General features: G+C 33.4%; 1 protein-coding gene across 1 annotated transcript; it reads right to left on the bottom strand.

Moving 5' to 3' along the window:
- Positions 1–14198: 14198 nt before the first annotated feature.
- Positions 14199–15567, bottom strand: LOC132747653 (metabotropic glutamate receptor 3-like). Its single transcript, XM_060737091.1, has one exon. It carries the CDS (start codon positions 15431–15433, stop codon positions 14729–14731), a length of 705 nt encoding a protein of 234 aa, XP_060593074.1. The 5' UTR covers positions 15434–15567; the 3' UTR covers positions 14199–14728.
- Positions 15568–15828: the final 261 nt, after the last annotated feature.

Here is a 15828-nt window from a genome sequence, read left to right as displayed (position 1 = left end):
CGAGGTTTGGTGCACCATTAACCGGTTTAAACTCCCCAGCAGTCATTATTATGCTGCTGACCGTTCCAAGGCGGCGCCCCACTGTGTTTCTCAGATGTATGTCTATGTTGTTTCATACTGTTTTGGTGACACTTTTGCTTGTGTCCCTTGTTGTTTTCTCGTCTACGGTAAGTATCTTCCCCATTGCCTCTAGTTTTTATTTCTTTGATTACCCCTTCCCCCGGTCTCCTGTCCCCTTCCCCTTTGTGGGTGGGCCTATTATTATTTTCTTTGAATTCCTAATGAGTTACAAATTATTTATCATTTAATGATTAACCTGTCCGTGCTCTGTCTTTGCCCTGTCCTGTTTTTGTTTGGGGTCCGCCTGGGCTCCTTGCCATTGGTTCTTGTTGTTGGGTCTTATGGGGGTTGCGTTCATTGAACGCCGCCTTTCCTTGTTGATCTTGTTTATCATATTTTATATTCATATAAATATGAAGCATATTTATGGCAAAAACTAATTTGTACAAAATACCATCAGCAATATAAGTAGGAAACTCAATATTTTCATGTGTGTAATAAAAAATTCTGGAAACAAAGTGATCCCTCGGAAGCATTCATCACAACAAAATAACATAAGAATTGCAGAAAGTTAAAGTTAAAAAAACGTTTAGATTTAATGCAATATGTATGCTTACGAAATCACACCTAATTGCAAACTTTGTATCCATACTGAATAAAGAGGAGGTTCTGCATTAGGCATATAATACCTTAAGTCAATTAAGGAGTTGAATGCAGTTAACATTTAATCCCGAAAAAAAAAATACTGAAGGAATTTGTAGTAACAAATTACTTACAAATTACTTGTGGCATCTTTTACGGTGTAACTTATTTAATCTCACATAACCATTACACTACTACACCGAAGTCGCCAACATCAATATATCGAATCTTAGATATTAGGAAAGCGACAAATTAACTTCGAAGTGGAGAAAAAATACTGACAAAATGTTTATTGTCTAATAGCTTTTAATTAGCTTTTCGTTATTTGTACTCTTCCCTAGAGAATATTGATTATTCTTCTCACGTTTTAATATCATCATCTCCTTAACATTTAGTTCTATAAACATCTTTATATAGATACTAAATGACGCGACTGATGAGAGTCCTTTAACAATCCTAACAATTCTCTTACATCAAATCTTAAGAAGACAAACGTATAAATCAGGTAATTACATGCTCCGAGATCGTGACTGCATTATGATAATATGACTGGATTGACATGAAACCATGGTGATACTGTAACCCCATACCATACTTATTGTGTATTAAGGTGTATTTGTTTTGCAATTGGGAATTTATTATAACGAATTTATTGATTACTCAGGTGATGTTTAAAATGACGAAGTTATATCTTAATGTTACCTGCATTTACTCTAGGATTGGCTTAATGTCACTTTAATTATATTTTAAATAATTTCAATCCCGGTTCTTTTTCCAGTTGCCTTGAAATTGAAGTGTTTGTATAGAAACTTTATATATAGAAAAACAGTTCTGTACCTTTTAAGAAAATTCTTTAAGTTAATTACAAACTAGAGTAATAGAGGTTAGTGTTGATAGTCTTGTACTGTGTAACATTGTCACAAATCTTTACACTTTATGACCTTCACCCCTGTAAGGCCGTCAGGTACAAAATACATACTTGTTATTGACTTTAAAATGTCATAGAATTAAAGGTTTCCTTTTATAAACAAAGCAATTAATTTTGCAATTATCATTACTAAAGTGAACCTTATATGAACACTTATAACTGAATGTCTTCAATATTCTTGGCATGATTGCTTTAGGTGGAAAATGAGGTAAAACTTAGAAATACATTAAAAAAATCTTAAAACAAGTTCTTCATGATGGAAATATGATATTTTTTCGAATATAAATCAACAATTTACAAATAAAAATCAATTCCATAAATGTCAATGAAAACACGAAGGGACTCTTGTAATGTATCTCTTGTTAAGTAAATCGTTTTACTATAGCGGATCGCGCCATCTTGATAAAATAACATTTTCCTTTAAATATCTTCAATATAATTTAGCAGCCCTTTGCCCTACATCATTTCTTTTAATTTGATTGCCTTAAAAACTATTTGACCGTTTCCTTGCTGAAGTGCTCTTTCCGGTCATAGATTTTCTTTGATTCGGCGTTTCGCTGTACACTGCCAGAGTTATTTTCGAAGTCTTAATTACGGTATATATACGGTGTTAAGGTCTGAAAAGGGAACCGTAAAATAAGATGTAGGTAAATTAATCTTACAACAAATTGTATAATATTTGTTTGCCTCAAGACAAATTACTGTAACCCAACGAATATTCGCGACCATTTAATATTCGCTTTATTCGCGGATGGCCACGAAGCGCGAATATTTGTTTGCGCGAATAAGTCCGCACGATTTCGCGAATAAATTGGAGAGAAATTGTTATTTTAGACGTTGTTCATGCAAAGCTACTTATCCGGATATATTCGAATTTTACGGGCACCTGTTAGGAAGTAATGAATTGTTATGAATATTGCCATAAAGCAATAAAAACACAAACTAAGTAAACTACTACTATTTTATAAATATCAAAAGGTTTAATTTTTATCAACCACCCTTTTAACGACATGTTTAGGATGCGTACATGTACATATATAGAGACAATGTTTTGCTGAATTGTGATCACAATTCACTTACCAATACAATATAAGGCTATACAATATCATGACCTCAATTATTGAAGATTAATAGTCGGCTTATGGATTTTACGGCCCCATCGGACTTGCCAATCCGCGAATATTTTTTTTCGGAAATCAAGAAAACGCGGAAATTAATATTCGCGAATATGTCGGACCTCGGCAAAACGCGAAAATTTGTATTCGCGAATATAAATTGGGTTACAGTATTATCTTTACCGGGAAATTTCAATTCAAGGAGCAAGGCCATTAGTTTTACGACATTGATGTTAAAGAGCACTATCCATTTAACGATGTTAAAATCAGCTGGTTGGTCTTAACTAAAGCCGTTAATGTTAAATGCTCAAATTGATCCTAATATCATAATTAAGGCTATAGGAGAAAACATTATCTATTACGTCGTCGCTAGTTTAAAAGGAAAAAAAACAATCATAAGAAAGGCAGAAATTCGAAACAAGTTTATAAAATTAGAGAAGATACAATCTTCTTTATGAAATGATTTGCGTTTTTATTATTATCACAAAAGTAAATAGAGAAAGACAGAAAAAGAAAGCCGAACACGGCAAAATTGAAAATTTTGCAGGCTCGGTTTAACCGATAACCGCCGTATGAACACATCTGCGGATGTTTCTAAATTCAAAGTTCTACCATTTCATGTTTTAATGTTGAATTCTGCTTAAGCCGATGCCAGGGGGCGTGGACGGTAACTTGCACTTTCCAGTACCGTCCATGAACAGGCTCAATCAAACCGAGACTGCAACATTTTCAATTTTGCCGTGTTGGGCTTTCTTTAGGGATCCTGTATTTATCTATTTACTAAAATTCTTAAACGTTTTATTAAAAGGGGTTATGACCCTACTATTTTAAGACATACCGCATGCTTAGTGTTTAACCCATTTACAGTTGGACGCTACGCTTTCCTCTTTTGATTATATCTGACAGACCAAGTGGGAGACTCTATGATGGACAGTTCTTAAAGCACATTGGGACTGAATTGCCTTAATGTTCGTCTTCTGTCTTGCTTCTTCGGGCCCTTGTATGTGATCTTCTTGTTGCCCTGTCTTCCTTTTAAGACATTGAGTACTTTTGTTATGGTCATTGGGTTTTCTTTTGTATGTTTCTACATGAGCATTTTCGAGGTTTTACTTATTTCACCTTTTGTAACCATAACAACTGTTAGAATTTTACTTGGCGGGGATTCTTTTTATTTACACTGTCTCGTTTATAGGAACATGGTGGGGCTAAGACTGAGGTTTGGTGCACCATTAACCGGTTTAAACTCCCCAGCAGTATTTATGCTGCTAACCGTTCCAAGGCGGCGCCCTTTCTGTGTTCCTCAGATGTTTGTCTATGTTGTTTTTTACTGTTTTGGTGACACTTTTGTGTCTCTTGTTGTTTTCTCGTCTACGGTAAGCATCTTCCCCTTTGCCCCTAGTTTTTTTTTTTACTCTATTCACCCCCGGGTTTCATGTCCCCTTCCCCTGTGACTTTAGGGTTTGACCATTGTTTTCTCGTTTAGGGCACACGTATTCTTTTACCTGGGGACCATAGGCCGCTTTTCATGGAATGACACTACTGTGTCACATTGAAGGTTCCATGGAAACCGCCGTATGAACACATCTGCGGATGTTTCTAAATTCAAAATTCACCATTCTAGTGCTAGGGGGCGTGGACGGTAACTTGCACTTTCCAGTACCGTCCATGAACAGGCTCAATCAAACCGAGCCTGCAACATTTTTAAATTTTTTTTTTATCTATTTTATGATCACATCCGTGTTATTTGTGCCGTGTGGCGGCTGTAAAAAGTCTCCCCGTACATTTAATCAATGATGTTTATATATTCGATTCTTGAAGATCGTTCAGCACGACATAATTGTTGTGCTTGTGGTATTTTTAGTTTCAACTTTTCGGCATTTTCTAGTTGGGTGGTTCCAATATTCCTACTTGAATAATGTTGAATCACCCTTAGGGTATGTTGCCTGCTTTTTAATTATTTTTTTGACGTCTTATCTGTGATACGCAGGCTTCATAACCTCTGATCCCCTTTCAAAATTCTATTTTATTTAGTTCCGCCCATTGTTTTCTCGTTTAGGGCACACGCTTTTATCACTTGGGGACCATACGCCGCTTTTCATGGAATGGCACGGAAGTGTCACATTGAAGGTTCCATGATAACCGCCGTATGAACACATCTGCGGATGTTTCTAAATTCAAAATTTTACCATTTCATGTTTAAATGTTGAATTCTGCTTAAGCCGGTGCTAGGGGGCGTGGACGGTAACTTGCACTTTCCAGTACCGTCCATGAACAGGCTCAATCAAACCGAGCCTGAAACATTTTCAATTTTGCCGTGTTCGGCTTTCTTTAGGGATTCTGTATTTATCTATTTTATTGAGTGAGCCTTTTCATGGACTGTAGTGGTAGTCACATCCTAAGCAGAATTCAACATTTAACATTGACTGGTAAAATTTATATTTTTTAAACATTTGCAGATGTGTCCATAAGGCAGTGATCGCGGAAAAATTAATGTGACACATTATTTAGTTCTTCAAAAAATGCCTGTTTTCCATATGATAGATTCCTAATTTTATTTTATTAGTAACCAAAATATGTTACATTCGGTGTTGAACCAGACAAACAAACAGACATATAAATTCAGAAAGTTGTTTGTCTTGCTGGTGTTAACTCAATGTATAAATAGCATAATACAAAAGGTATTTCCTTCTTCGAGCTCGTAAAGAGATAATATTTTTGTGATTTCTTAAAAGCATTCCATAAAAGTTGTCATGTAACTTGACATTTATTTGGACTTTATTATAATAACAATTCAAACTATATTTTATGTTTGTACATTACGTTATTCCAAAAAAAGTAAGTGAAGTTGGTAGGGTCTAACGCGTTATATCGAAAATTATTGTAGTTTCGGTTTTCATGGGAGCAATTAAAGTCAATGCTTTTGTTTGGTTATCTTCATACATATAGGAAGGGCATTTAGATTTACCCGTGTGCGTCCTTTCTCATGTTGTATCGCACGTAGGTCAAAAATATTTGTCCTAGAGTCATGAACCTTTACAGGAATATTGATCAGCATGTGTAGTTGTACATATGGGTGTTTGTGTGCGGATTTATTCAACATTTGTTGAGTTTTTGCCCATACCTAAGTAAACATTTGCAATTTTAAACTTGTGTCGCACGTAGCTCAAAAAGTATTTTACCTAGGGTGATGAAACTTTACATGAATGTTTATCAGCATTTAAAGCTGTGTACTTGGTGGTTTGCTTGTAGATTTATTCTATTTTGTCAGAGTTATTGGCATAGTCTTAGTAACAGAAATGGAATTTGTGTCGTGCGTAGCTCAAAAAGTTATTTCCTTGAGTCATGAGACTAAACAGACAGGTTGACCAGCATGTGTAGTTATGCATCAGAGATTACGGTTGTGAATGTATTCTGTATCTCTAGAGTGATTGCCCTTGAATTAGTAACAATTTGCAATTTTCAATTTTTTTCATGTGTAGCTCAAACAATATTTGACCTAGAGTCAGGGAGGTGTACATAAATGTTGATCGGCATGTGTAGTTTTGCACTTGGGGGTTAAATTGTAGCTTTATTCAGTATTTGAAGAGTAATTGCCTTTGACTTAGTAGAACCCGTTCCAAAATGTTGTGTTATGTGTACATTGAGTGCTTCAGTTAGAATCATTCAACTTTACAGGAATGATGATTAACAACACTGTGACGCTGTGTACCTAGTGTTTAGTGTGTGGATTTTCTTTTTCAATTTTGATAGAGTTATTGCCCTTGACTTGTTCATGCATAGCTGAAAAAGTATTTGGTTTCTACTCCTGAAAGTTTACAAGATTGTTGTACTTACGAACCCTTTGGTTTGCTTGTGGATTTATTCCGTATTTGTGGAGTTTGTGTCCTTGACTTAGTAAAAGATTTTCAGTTTTCAACTTGTGTCGCGTGTGGCTCAAATAAGTAGATTGGCATCCTTGTCCTATGGACACATTTTAAGTCAGTTATTGTATAACAATGTCATAGAAAATCCAATGAATCATTCCGATAAAACATATATTTCTTTTGTACCATAACTAGAAAACATCTACGAGCCATAAAACTGTAATTCTATTAACAGCATTATGTTTACGATAGATATAATGTTCTATAATGATTAAATTTATATTAATAAGTAGAAGAATTCCCATAGGAGGAAATAAATAATTATAAGTGAAAATTGCAGGCTCGATTTTATTGATGTACGTTCATAAAATAGTTGAATCAACAATTACCATCAGTTGTTTAATGTCATTTAAAAGATTTAAAAAAAAAACCAAAATACTCTGTATGAAACTTTTTGTTTTACAAATGAACAATACATCTCCGTTTTAAGTACTAACAATTAAACATTAGATATTGTATTGATATTAGGTATTGTATTGATATTAGGTATTGTATTGATATTTCATTTTCACCCACCTAACCATTCACATTGTTTATGTGTATATCTAACGTCTAGTAAAACCCCTACAGCGTTTGATGGACAGAAGCTAATCGAATGTAATTATCTGATATGATGGAAATACAAGACAGACGTATCTTCAAGTTTGTTGAACTTTATGTGACTTTTAACTTATGGCTTCTTTGTTGTAATGCATTCAATTTCAACATTAAATGTGACGTTGTCTATTGGAATGCTTCACAGAAAAACAGATCTGAAAAACAATTACCGTACAGTGGATACTCGCATAGAGAGCGCTATAACAAGACGACAATTTTGAGTGTAATAAATATGTCATACCTGTTATCAATAATATGTACAATAGAGGAAACAGAATCCGAAAAGAACGCCCAAAACGACAAAATTGAAATGTTACAGGCTCGGTATGATTGAGCCTGTTCGTGGACGGTAGTTACCTAGTAACGCCCGTTATCACCAGCTTATTTAAATGTAATATTTATATGTTTTTAAATTCTTATCTTGATATTGTTATTGATTATGTTAATTTTGAAATAGGAGATCAATGATTGTATAACGAAATACTCTAAAATGTAATTATTTCTTATCAAGTGTGTTATAAAAGATTAACTTTAAGGTACTAAATATTGACCTATAACCACATTCATTACAAGTTGTAAGTACTTATTTGATTTTTTATAAAAAAATATTCGATCAAGCAAAAAATTATTTCTGTTGAGTCAAACTTTCTTCTATCATTTGAAAACACGTTTTCATACAGTAACTTACCTGAAATAAGTGATAAGTTTTACTGTTCAGGGGCTGAGATTAATGTTTCCCATTGCTTGTTTGTTTAAGTTTGTTCTTAACAAATCACAAAATGTAATGTTTTCAAATGCCATATATGTGTTAATAACACTATAAGTTTATCATATAACAAAAGAACGTTTCAAAAATATGACACAAAGAAATGTGTGATCAGCTCCTTTATCTAACTAACAATATTTTTCTTAACAACTATATAAATAATAAAGTACAGAACAACTGAATAGAACGATTACAGTAACGGCATATTCTTTACATGTACCTGCTTTATTAATGATATCGGAAAGACAGTATTAAATTCAAGAAATCATATTTATACAAATATTTCCGCACGCAAAAAGTCCACTTTCTCACATTCGCAATTTTTTTGTGATGCATAAATATCCACTTATATATATATTTCATTGAAAGAAATTGACAGAAAAAGATCCCTCACATGTTGCGAAACCTTTAACAGACGTTTCAAACTTTCCAGTGCGTTTCATGTATCCACATGTAGAAAAAATTGTTTTCAAATTCACATAATGGTTCATATTTGGATTTATAAAGCAGTGTTAAAAAAGAAAAAAAAGCTTTTAATTACGGAATTCCGTTAGGGCCATCGTGGTTTAGCGCTGTCGCTCTAAGGGTGAAATCGCGAAAACACGATGCATTGACGCGAAAACACGATACAAGATCGCGAAAACACGATGCAAAAAATATCGCGTTTTCGCGCTATTAATATCGTGGTTTCGCGTTTTCGCCCTCGATCTCCACTCGTGTTTTCGCGATCTTGTATCGTGTTTTCGCCCTACTACCCGCGAAGGCGAAAACACAATATTTACAATATATTTGTCTGACAAAAGAGAAAATGATATGAACATACTCTCTCCATTTTTAATGAATCAAATGTGCAAAGGCAAATGTAACATTATTAAATTTTAACATTTATACGATGTTTCTTTACGGCTAACAACTATACGCAATGTTATAATGTAACAAGCAAATTCAGCAAACTTACAAGGAAATGCAGTGGACGGTGTATTTTGGGCAACTTTGCTGGAAATGTACGAGACCAGCAATAAAGATATTGTTACTTAATTCATTACAGCCATCTTATAGTCACCCCAATGCTAGTAGTGCCAACGATTTTCACTCTAAATATGTCCCGTGCATACGAATAAGTTATCAACAAACGTAAATTGTAAACTTACTTTCAACAGATTCCAATGAAACTTTCAGTGATAATTAGTAGACTATGCTTCAAAATGGTAAATAGATTTTTGTTGTTACTTGTGACTAAATCAAACGCCAGAACAATTGTAATTATTCTCCCAACAATCCTCGATGGCAGAAGTTTTCTCTACTTTTACCACAAGGTAAACTTCAATTAATAGAGAGGTTTAGATTTAAGACGTGTACACGTACGCGTACTTTTAGTCATAAACACAAACACAGTTGCCTAAAATAACTCGAACTTCCTCCGGTTCTCTAGTAAGTTTAAAGATCAAATACAGCTCACACGTACCTAGTTTTCTAGCAATGATTTTCATTCATTCAAAGGTACCCCACAAAATCCACACGTTTCTAACTCAGTTTTGTAAATATAGCGACGTGTAAAATCGATATTAACGTATAGTTCTTGCAATTGTGAATTTGATTTTTTTTTCTTTCTTTACAGAACTCTGGACAGATGGAAAACAATTAAAATGCATTTTACGGTCAGAGCGCTTGACAAAATAAGAAATCAAGTGAAAAATTGCGATATAAAACATCATGTTTTCGCTCTTTCGCCTTCGCGGTTGAGAGGGCGAAAACGCGATATGAGATCGCGAGAACACGATGCCAAAAATATCGCGTTTCCGCGCTATTGATATCGCGTTTTCTCGTTTTTCTCGAAAAAGCGAAAACACGGTATTAATAGGTCAGGGTATCGCATTGTAACATGGCCAGCGATTGGCTGAAAAAAAGTGCAGGGAAAACCGTATGAGTCAATTTATACATGAGGTGATTGGATGGAAGTGGGGTATTTTTAAGTAAAAAAACTAATTTAAAAAGTAACACTACACTGTTTTCTGAAGAAAATGAAATATTTCATGAGTCTCTGTGATAATTTTGACTTGGATATTTGCATTCATAAAAAGTGTATGTCAGTCCTGTGATCAGCAGAAAATTTCAATGAAATGGGGGGTACAGCATATGACATACAGTGTCCCTCAGGGCTCTGTATTAGGACCAAAATTTTACATACTTTTCACAAAACCTGTCGGCGAAATTTGTCGAAAACATGGTCTGCAATGTCACTTCTATGCTGACGATTCTCAAATATACATTTCTTTCAAACCGTTGGACAACACCAAAACTGAACTTGTACTTGATTCTGTCTCAAACTGCTTAAAAGAAATAACATTCTGGATGAACAGCAACATTCTCAAACTGAATTCAGACAAAACAGAACTTATAGTCTTTTCGTCGGGTAGCAATACAGACTCAGTGAAAAATATAACTGTCAATGTGGACCAAGCTGAAATCAAACAGTCATCAAGTGTAAGGAATTTGGGTGCATTCCTTGATTCAAGGGTTAATATGGAACATCATGTTAGCTCCGTGTGCAGATCTTCGTATGCCCAAATAAGTAAGATAGGACGTATTCGAAAATATATCAACGAAGAAGCTACAAAAACACTCGTTAACTCTCTCGTGACATCAAGACTGGATTATTGCAATGCTCTTCTATATGGTATACCTCAACAAACCATGAAAAAACTTCAACTTGTTCAAAATACTTCAGCCCGTGTGATTAAACGTACATCTAGGAAAGATCATATTACACCAGTGATGAAAGATCTTCATTGGCTGCCAATCGAATATAGAGTGAATTACAAGATCTTATTACATACTTTCAAGTCACTGAAACAACAATCTCCATCATATATGCAGGAAATGATTCAAGTTTATTCCACTTCCCGAAATCTGCGCTCTTCAAATGCACCTGTACGATTAGTGCAACCAAAAACTAAACTGAAATTTGGTGAAAGGAGTTTTTCGGCATCAGCTCCTAAGCTATGGAATTCACTACCAAGTCATCTAAAAAACTGTAACACAGTAGAAAGTTTCAAAAAACATCTTAAAACACACTACTTCAATTTAGCTTATGGAAAATAATCAGTGACTGTTATGAATGAATTTTATAAACAGTGAATACGAAGTATCTGTTATTTGAATATTAGTTTTATTAAAAAGTTTTTTTTTTTTTTTTTAAACAAACAATTTTTAAATCAATTTAGTATTTCTATTGTTTTATAACGATGATTTAGCAAGATCTTATCTATTATTATAATTCATTGCTAGCATTTTTAAGCACAGAATATTTATATTGTATTAATATGTAAAAATAATTCCATAATTTATACTTTTAATTAGTTAATGCAAAATATTTTTAATGTTCATAATCCTGTTCATTTATATTGTTTTAGACATATATGATTGATGTAAAGCGCCTTTGAACATTTTAATGAAAAGGGCGCTATATAAATGTGGTATTTATTATTATTATTATTATTATTAATCCTCTCTGAAGTCATTTTGCAAAAAATTTGGTTGGCTAACCCTATATAACAAGAGCATTTTCATGTGTCAGGCATTTCATTCTACTAGAAAAATTAGCTCTTTAGCATGAAAACTCAATTTTAAGTTAGGATTAGGGACCATTTCTTATAATGTAAGCCTATGGAAATATCAATGTGAGTGTCTGACCTAATAGCGCGAAAACGCGATATTTTTCGAATCATGTTTTCGCGATCTCTTATCGTGTTTTCGCTTTATCGCATCGTGTTTTCGCGTCAAAGTATCGTGTTTTTGCGATTTTGCCCTTAGGACAACAGCGCAAAACCGCGCCGCCCTAACGGAACACCGTATTCAATAGCTACAGTACTGCAAAATTTTGTGTAAGTCTTCTCGAAAACAAGCAACTTATTATCTCGTCTTCTTTTTGTAATTCGGATATATATCTAATGTAAATAACGTTGAAAAATCATAGCATATGCTTGGACATGTGTACTTAGTTTAATCATAGTAGACAGGTAATGTCAGAACAAGTTTACATTTTGCCATAAATTCTTTCAATTTTATAATTTGCTTCACATGAACAAGAAATAACTCGCGTATCCCGAATAAATTTCTGTAAATATCAATCGGAATTTACCTGTAACGTTCAATTTATGAGTCCGAAGGTTTTTATATTTTAGGCAGATTCAAATCATTTTCTAATATCTATAGTTGGTTTATCAACATTTTTTATAGTCAATTCAGCTGAACTTCGCAATAAAAAATGATCACAATGTCACTTTAAACCTTTAATTATTACTGTTTTTGTTAAATTACAATTAATGTAAACGTTTGATATGCATTAATTTTTACCAAAAACAAAAATGTTTTGAGAAATGAAAATAGTAGCAGTTAATGAGCCTTTAATTAAATGTCAACCGCATATAAAAAATAGATAATGTTATTCCAATTTTAAAGAAGTCAATTTACCTCTTGGAATTTACGATATTGTATTGTATGTTTTTCTAAAAGTATTAAATAATTATAACTAAGCGTGCTTTTTATGGCATCTTCACATTTTATAGTTTAATATTTAGACACATTTAAGATGAATTATATCAAATAATTCTTCAGGAGAAACGTGTTCTTTCAAATGTATTTTCTCAATAAGATAAAACATTAAAATGTCCCCAATGGTGTCAAGTAGCATTATTGCTTTACCACGTGCACAGTCATGCGCTAAATTGAAAAACGTAATAAAAATGAGTTCAATGCATTAGTAAATTGATTGAAGACAAACTATTAGAAGATACAGAAACAAACCACATAAAATATATTATAGAGACAAATATCATTCTAGCCGCGTCACGACAAAACCAACATAGTGCGTTTGTTGTACTTTCAAACTCTATTACAAGTAGAGAAACTGATAGCGAACAGCATGTATCCGGATGTGCAGGCTGGTCTGGATCCATGCTGGTGGCAAACGCATTATGTTGGTTTTGTCTTGACGCGGCTCATTTCTTAATCTGATGTAGAGAGAAAATACAATCTAATTAAATTCCGCTCTTAATTAACGCTACGCTATATGCAAGAAATAACGTAAGTAGACCTGAACTTTAGTCAGATTGTGAGATAATATCTTTTTTGCTAAGCTGCCCAGAGATTTTTCTTTATCAATTTCATAATTAATATTTGCTTTATTTATTATATTCTATTATTTATTATTTATTTCTTTTTCTGAATGATTAATAGGCCGCATACGTTGAACGGACGCCGCACTTCCTTGTTGGTCTTGTTGTTGTTTTTTTTTTCTTTCTTTCTTTATTTTTTCAGACTCATGCTATTCTTTTTGAAAAGTGACTAAGGAAATCTTTGACTTGATGTTTGTTCTGTGTAAATAGTTTTTTTTTACTATTATATGGTTAGTAATCCTCCAATGATTACATAGCTTGGCCTAGCATCGTAGGCCTTGCATGAAGGATTCAAATCAGAACTGAACTGTCTGTATTCGCAACAATAGACAATTGAAAACTCTGTGTTGTTGAGCCTTTTAATGAGTGGTTTGTACAATATAATTGCCAATTTATTCATATATGCGCATATTGAAAGGCTAAGTGCAATCTAATTTATTGACTCAAAGACTTGTACATAGTGTGTGTGTACACATTACCGAATGCTTTTAATGTGCTAATCGTGTTGAGGCAGCTCCATGTCCTCAGGCTCTTTATCTCCCATTGCTAATTAAATTCTCTATGCAAAACCCTTTACAAAAAAGGAATAGAACATTTTTTCCTAAAGTAGCATGATACTACATTTGGACTGTAGTCTTTCTTTCATTCAAGTTCTTTAGAGATTGCATTCATTAATAAAGTAATAAGCTTGGTAATTCTTCATCTTTTCAGGATAATTACTGTTCAAATACAAAGTATTCCCCCTTTAATATTCATCTTACCTGAAGTTTATTTCTAATTTACTTTGGGATAATGATGATAGGAAAGTTATGCATACCTCACTGAATTTCGAAGTGACGGAGTAAGGTTCCGGTATATCTCACACACAATAAAGGATTGTACCTTAAGTTCTAGTCAATAAATTTCGCAAGGGCAAACAAAATGGTTAATATTAAAGTATTCATAGTTTAGACCAAATAATAGACTTCTGAAATGATAATCAATATTGGATATTAATCAAAGCGCATTTACTCGTAAGATATCTATACAGCCTGTCCGTTTATACAATGTTCAATGACGCACCAGCAAACTGCAATTGCTAAAAAGGTAAAGCATATACTCAATACAATTTTTCATCGGTCGTATTGATCAGTCGATCACACTTTTATCACTCTCGTGCCTTTTTTCAGAAGTCAAACATTATAAACTACCCGGTATTAGAATTTTTATATATTTCTTATGATACACAATTTGTTAAAAAGTACATTTCATATGTGTATCATTTTCTGTATTCTAGAAAAATATCAATCAATTTATTCAGTCTTTTATTATTTACTTTAAATAACAATAATTTCAATACTTTTTTCTAGCAAACGTAAATTGTTGAAAGATAATGCTGTTTACATACAAAAATATAGAATCTCATTTTCTTTTAAATATTTAACAATGTTCCATCATGTGATTGATAACTGAGCTCTCAAATAGAATGCTGAAATGAAATACTTGTACATGGACAAGTAAAAAAAGTGAACTTTTTCATGTTATTCGGCAAGATGAAACGAAGGTTTTTCAATTTCCGACTCCAACACATGCATGTCAACAAGTGTTTGACAAGACCTGATCACGTCCGTTTTGGAAAGATCTGTCAGTTCTAAGAATGGCTGTGATCCGTTCGTAACTGGCAAAGTATTATCTGAGGTATCACGTGACATTAAATCAGTATGACTTGTCAATCCATTTGATATTCGCTTTTCTATACCGGAAACAGTCTCTCGAGCGGTTATTTCCATATCGAAGGAATGCTTCCGCTTAACAACGTGCTTTACAATTCTAAAGTCTTTGTAGTGGTGCTTAGCTGTAGAACAATTTTTTAGGCTCTTATATAAAGCATGTATTCTTGGAATAAAAAGACAAGTTATTGTCACGGACGCATTTAGTAATAATGATACTGCAACGATTGTTGTTTTTGCTGCCGCTCTTGTCGTGGTGAAGTATGTCGGAACAAATGTTATCCATATCAGAAGAGTGGTATCAACACAAAATGCAATATAACGGGATTCCTTATAATTATCAGGTAGTTTTCTTGTTTTAAAAGCGTAAAATGTACAGATTAGAACCAATATAAGATTGTACGATAATGATGAAAGTAGTCCGGCATGTGGCAGGTTACAAAATAGCTCAACAAATTTCTCCGTTCGTCTAGGCATGTGAAGAGATACTTCCGGCGGTTTTAGACTTGTTGACATTATGACTATTGCAACCTAAAAAACAAATAACAAAATGAAAGAACAAATAGATCAGGAATTCATATCAATACACACAAGCCTTATCTGAAGCAGTTCTGTAACAATCAACATACTTGCTCTAATAATCATTTATCTTAAACTTAACATAAGATGTAAATCTATGTAAGATTTCAAGTGAAAGTAAACGTTTTGTGTTCCTACTAATTATTTCAAGATGACTTTTACATATTATGTTGATAGACATTCTTTAAAGCGATTGTTTGAAAACATCAATTTATAACTTTCCAGCAGTGATTGCATTGATTGGTAAAGGTGTTTTATAAAAAAGAAGATATTTCAAAATTCCTCTCATCTGAAATCAGAAATATTTCGTCCCTCAGATAATATTCCTTGAT

The sequence above is a fragment of the Ruditapes philippinarum genome, unplaced genomic scaffold (genome assembly GCF_026571515.1).
Source record: "Ruditapes philippinarum isolate M1 unplaced genomic scaffold, ASM2657151v2 ctg12785_1_1_1_1, whole genome shotgun sequence".
Taxonomy (NCBI): domain Eukaryota; kingdom Metazoa; phylum Mollusca; class Bivalvia; order Venerida; family Veneridae; genus Ruditapes; species Ruditapes philippinarum.
The sequence above is the reverse complement of the archived record's forward strand: the minus strand, read 5'-3'. Positions and strand labels throughout refer to the sequence as shown.

What these genes read in the sequence shown, in the direction of transcription:
- LOC132747653 (XM_060737091.1), bottom strand. Translation starts at nt 15,433, where the DNA reads ATGTCAACAAGTCTAAAACCGCCGGAAGTATCTCTTCACATGCCTAGA.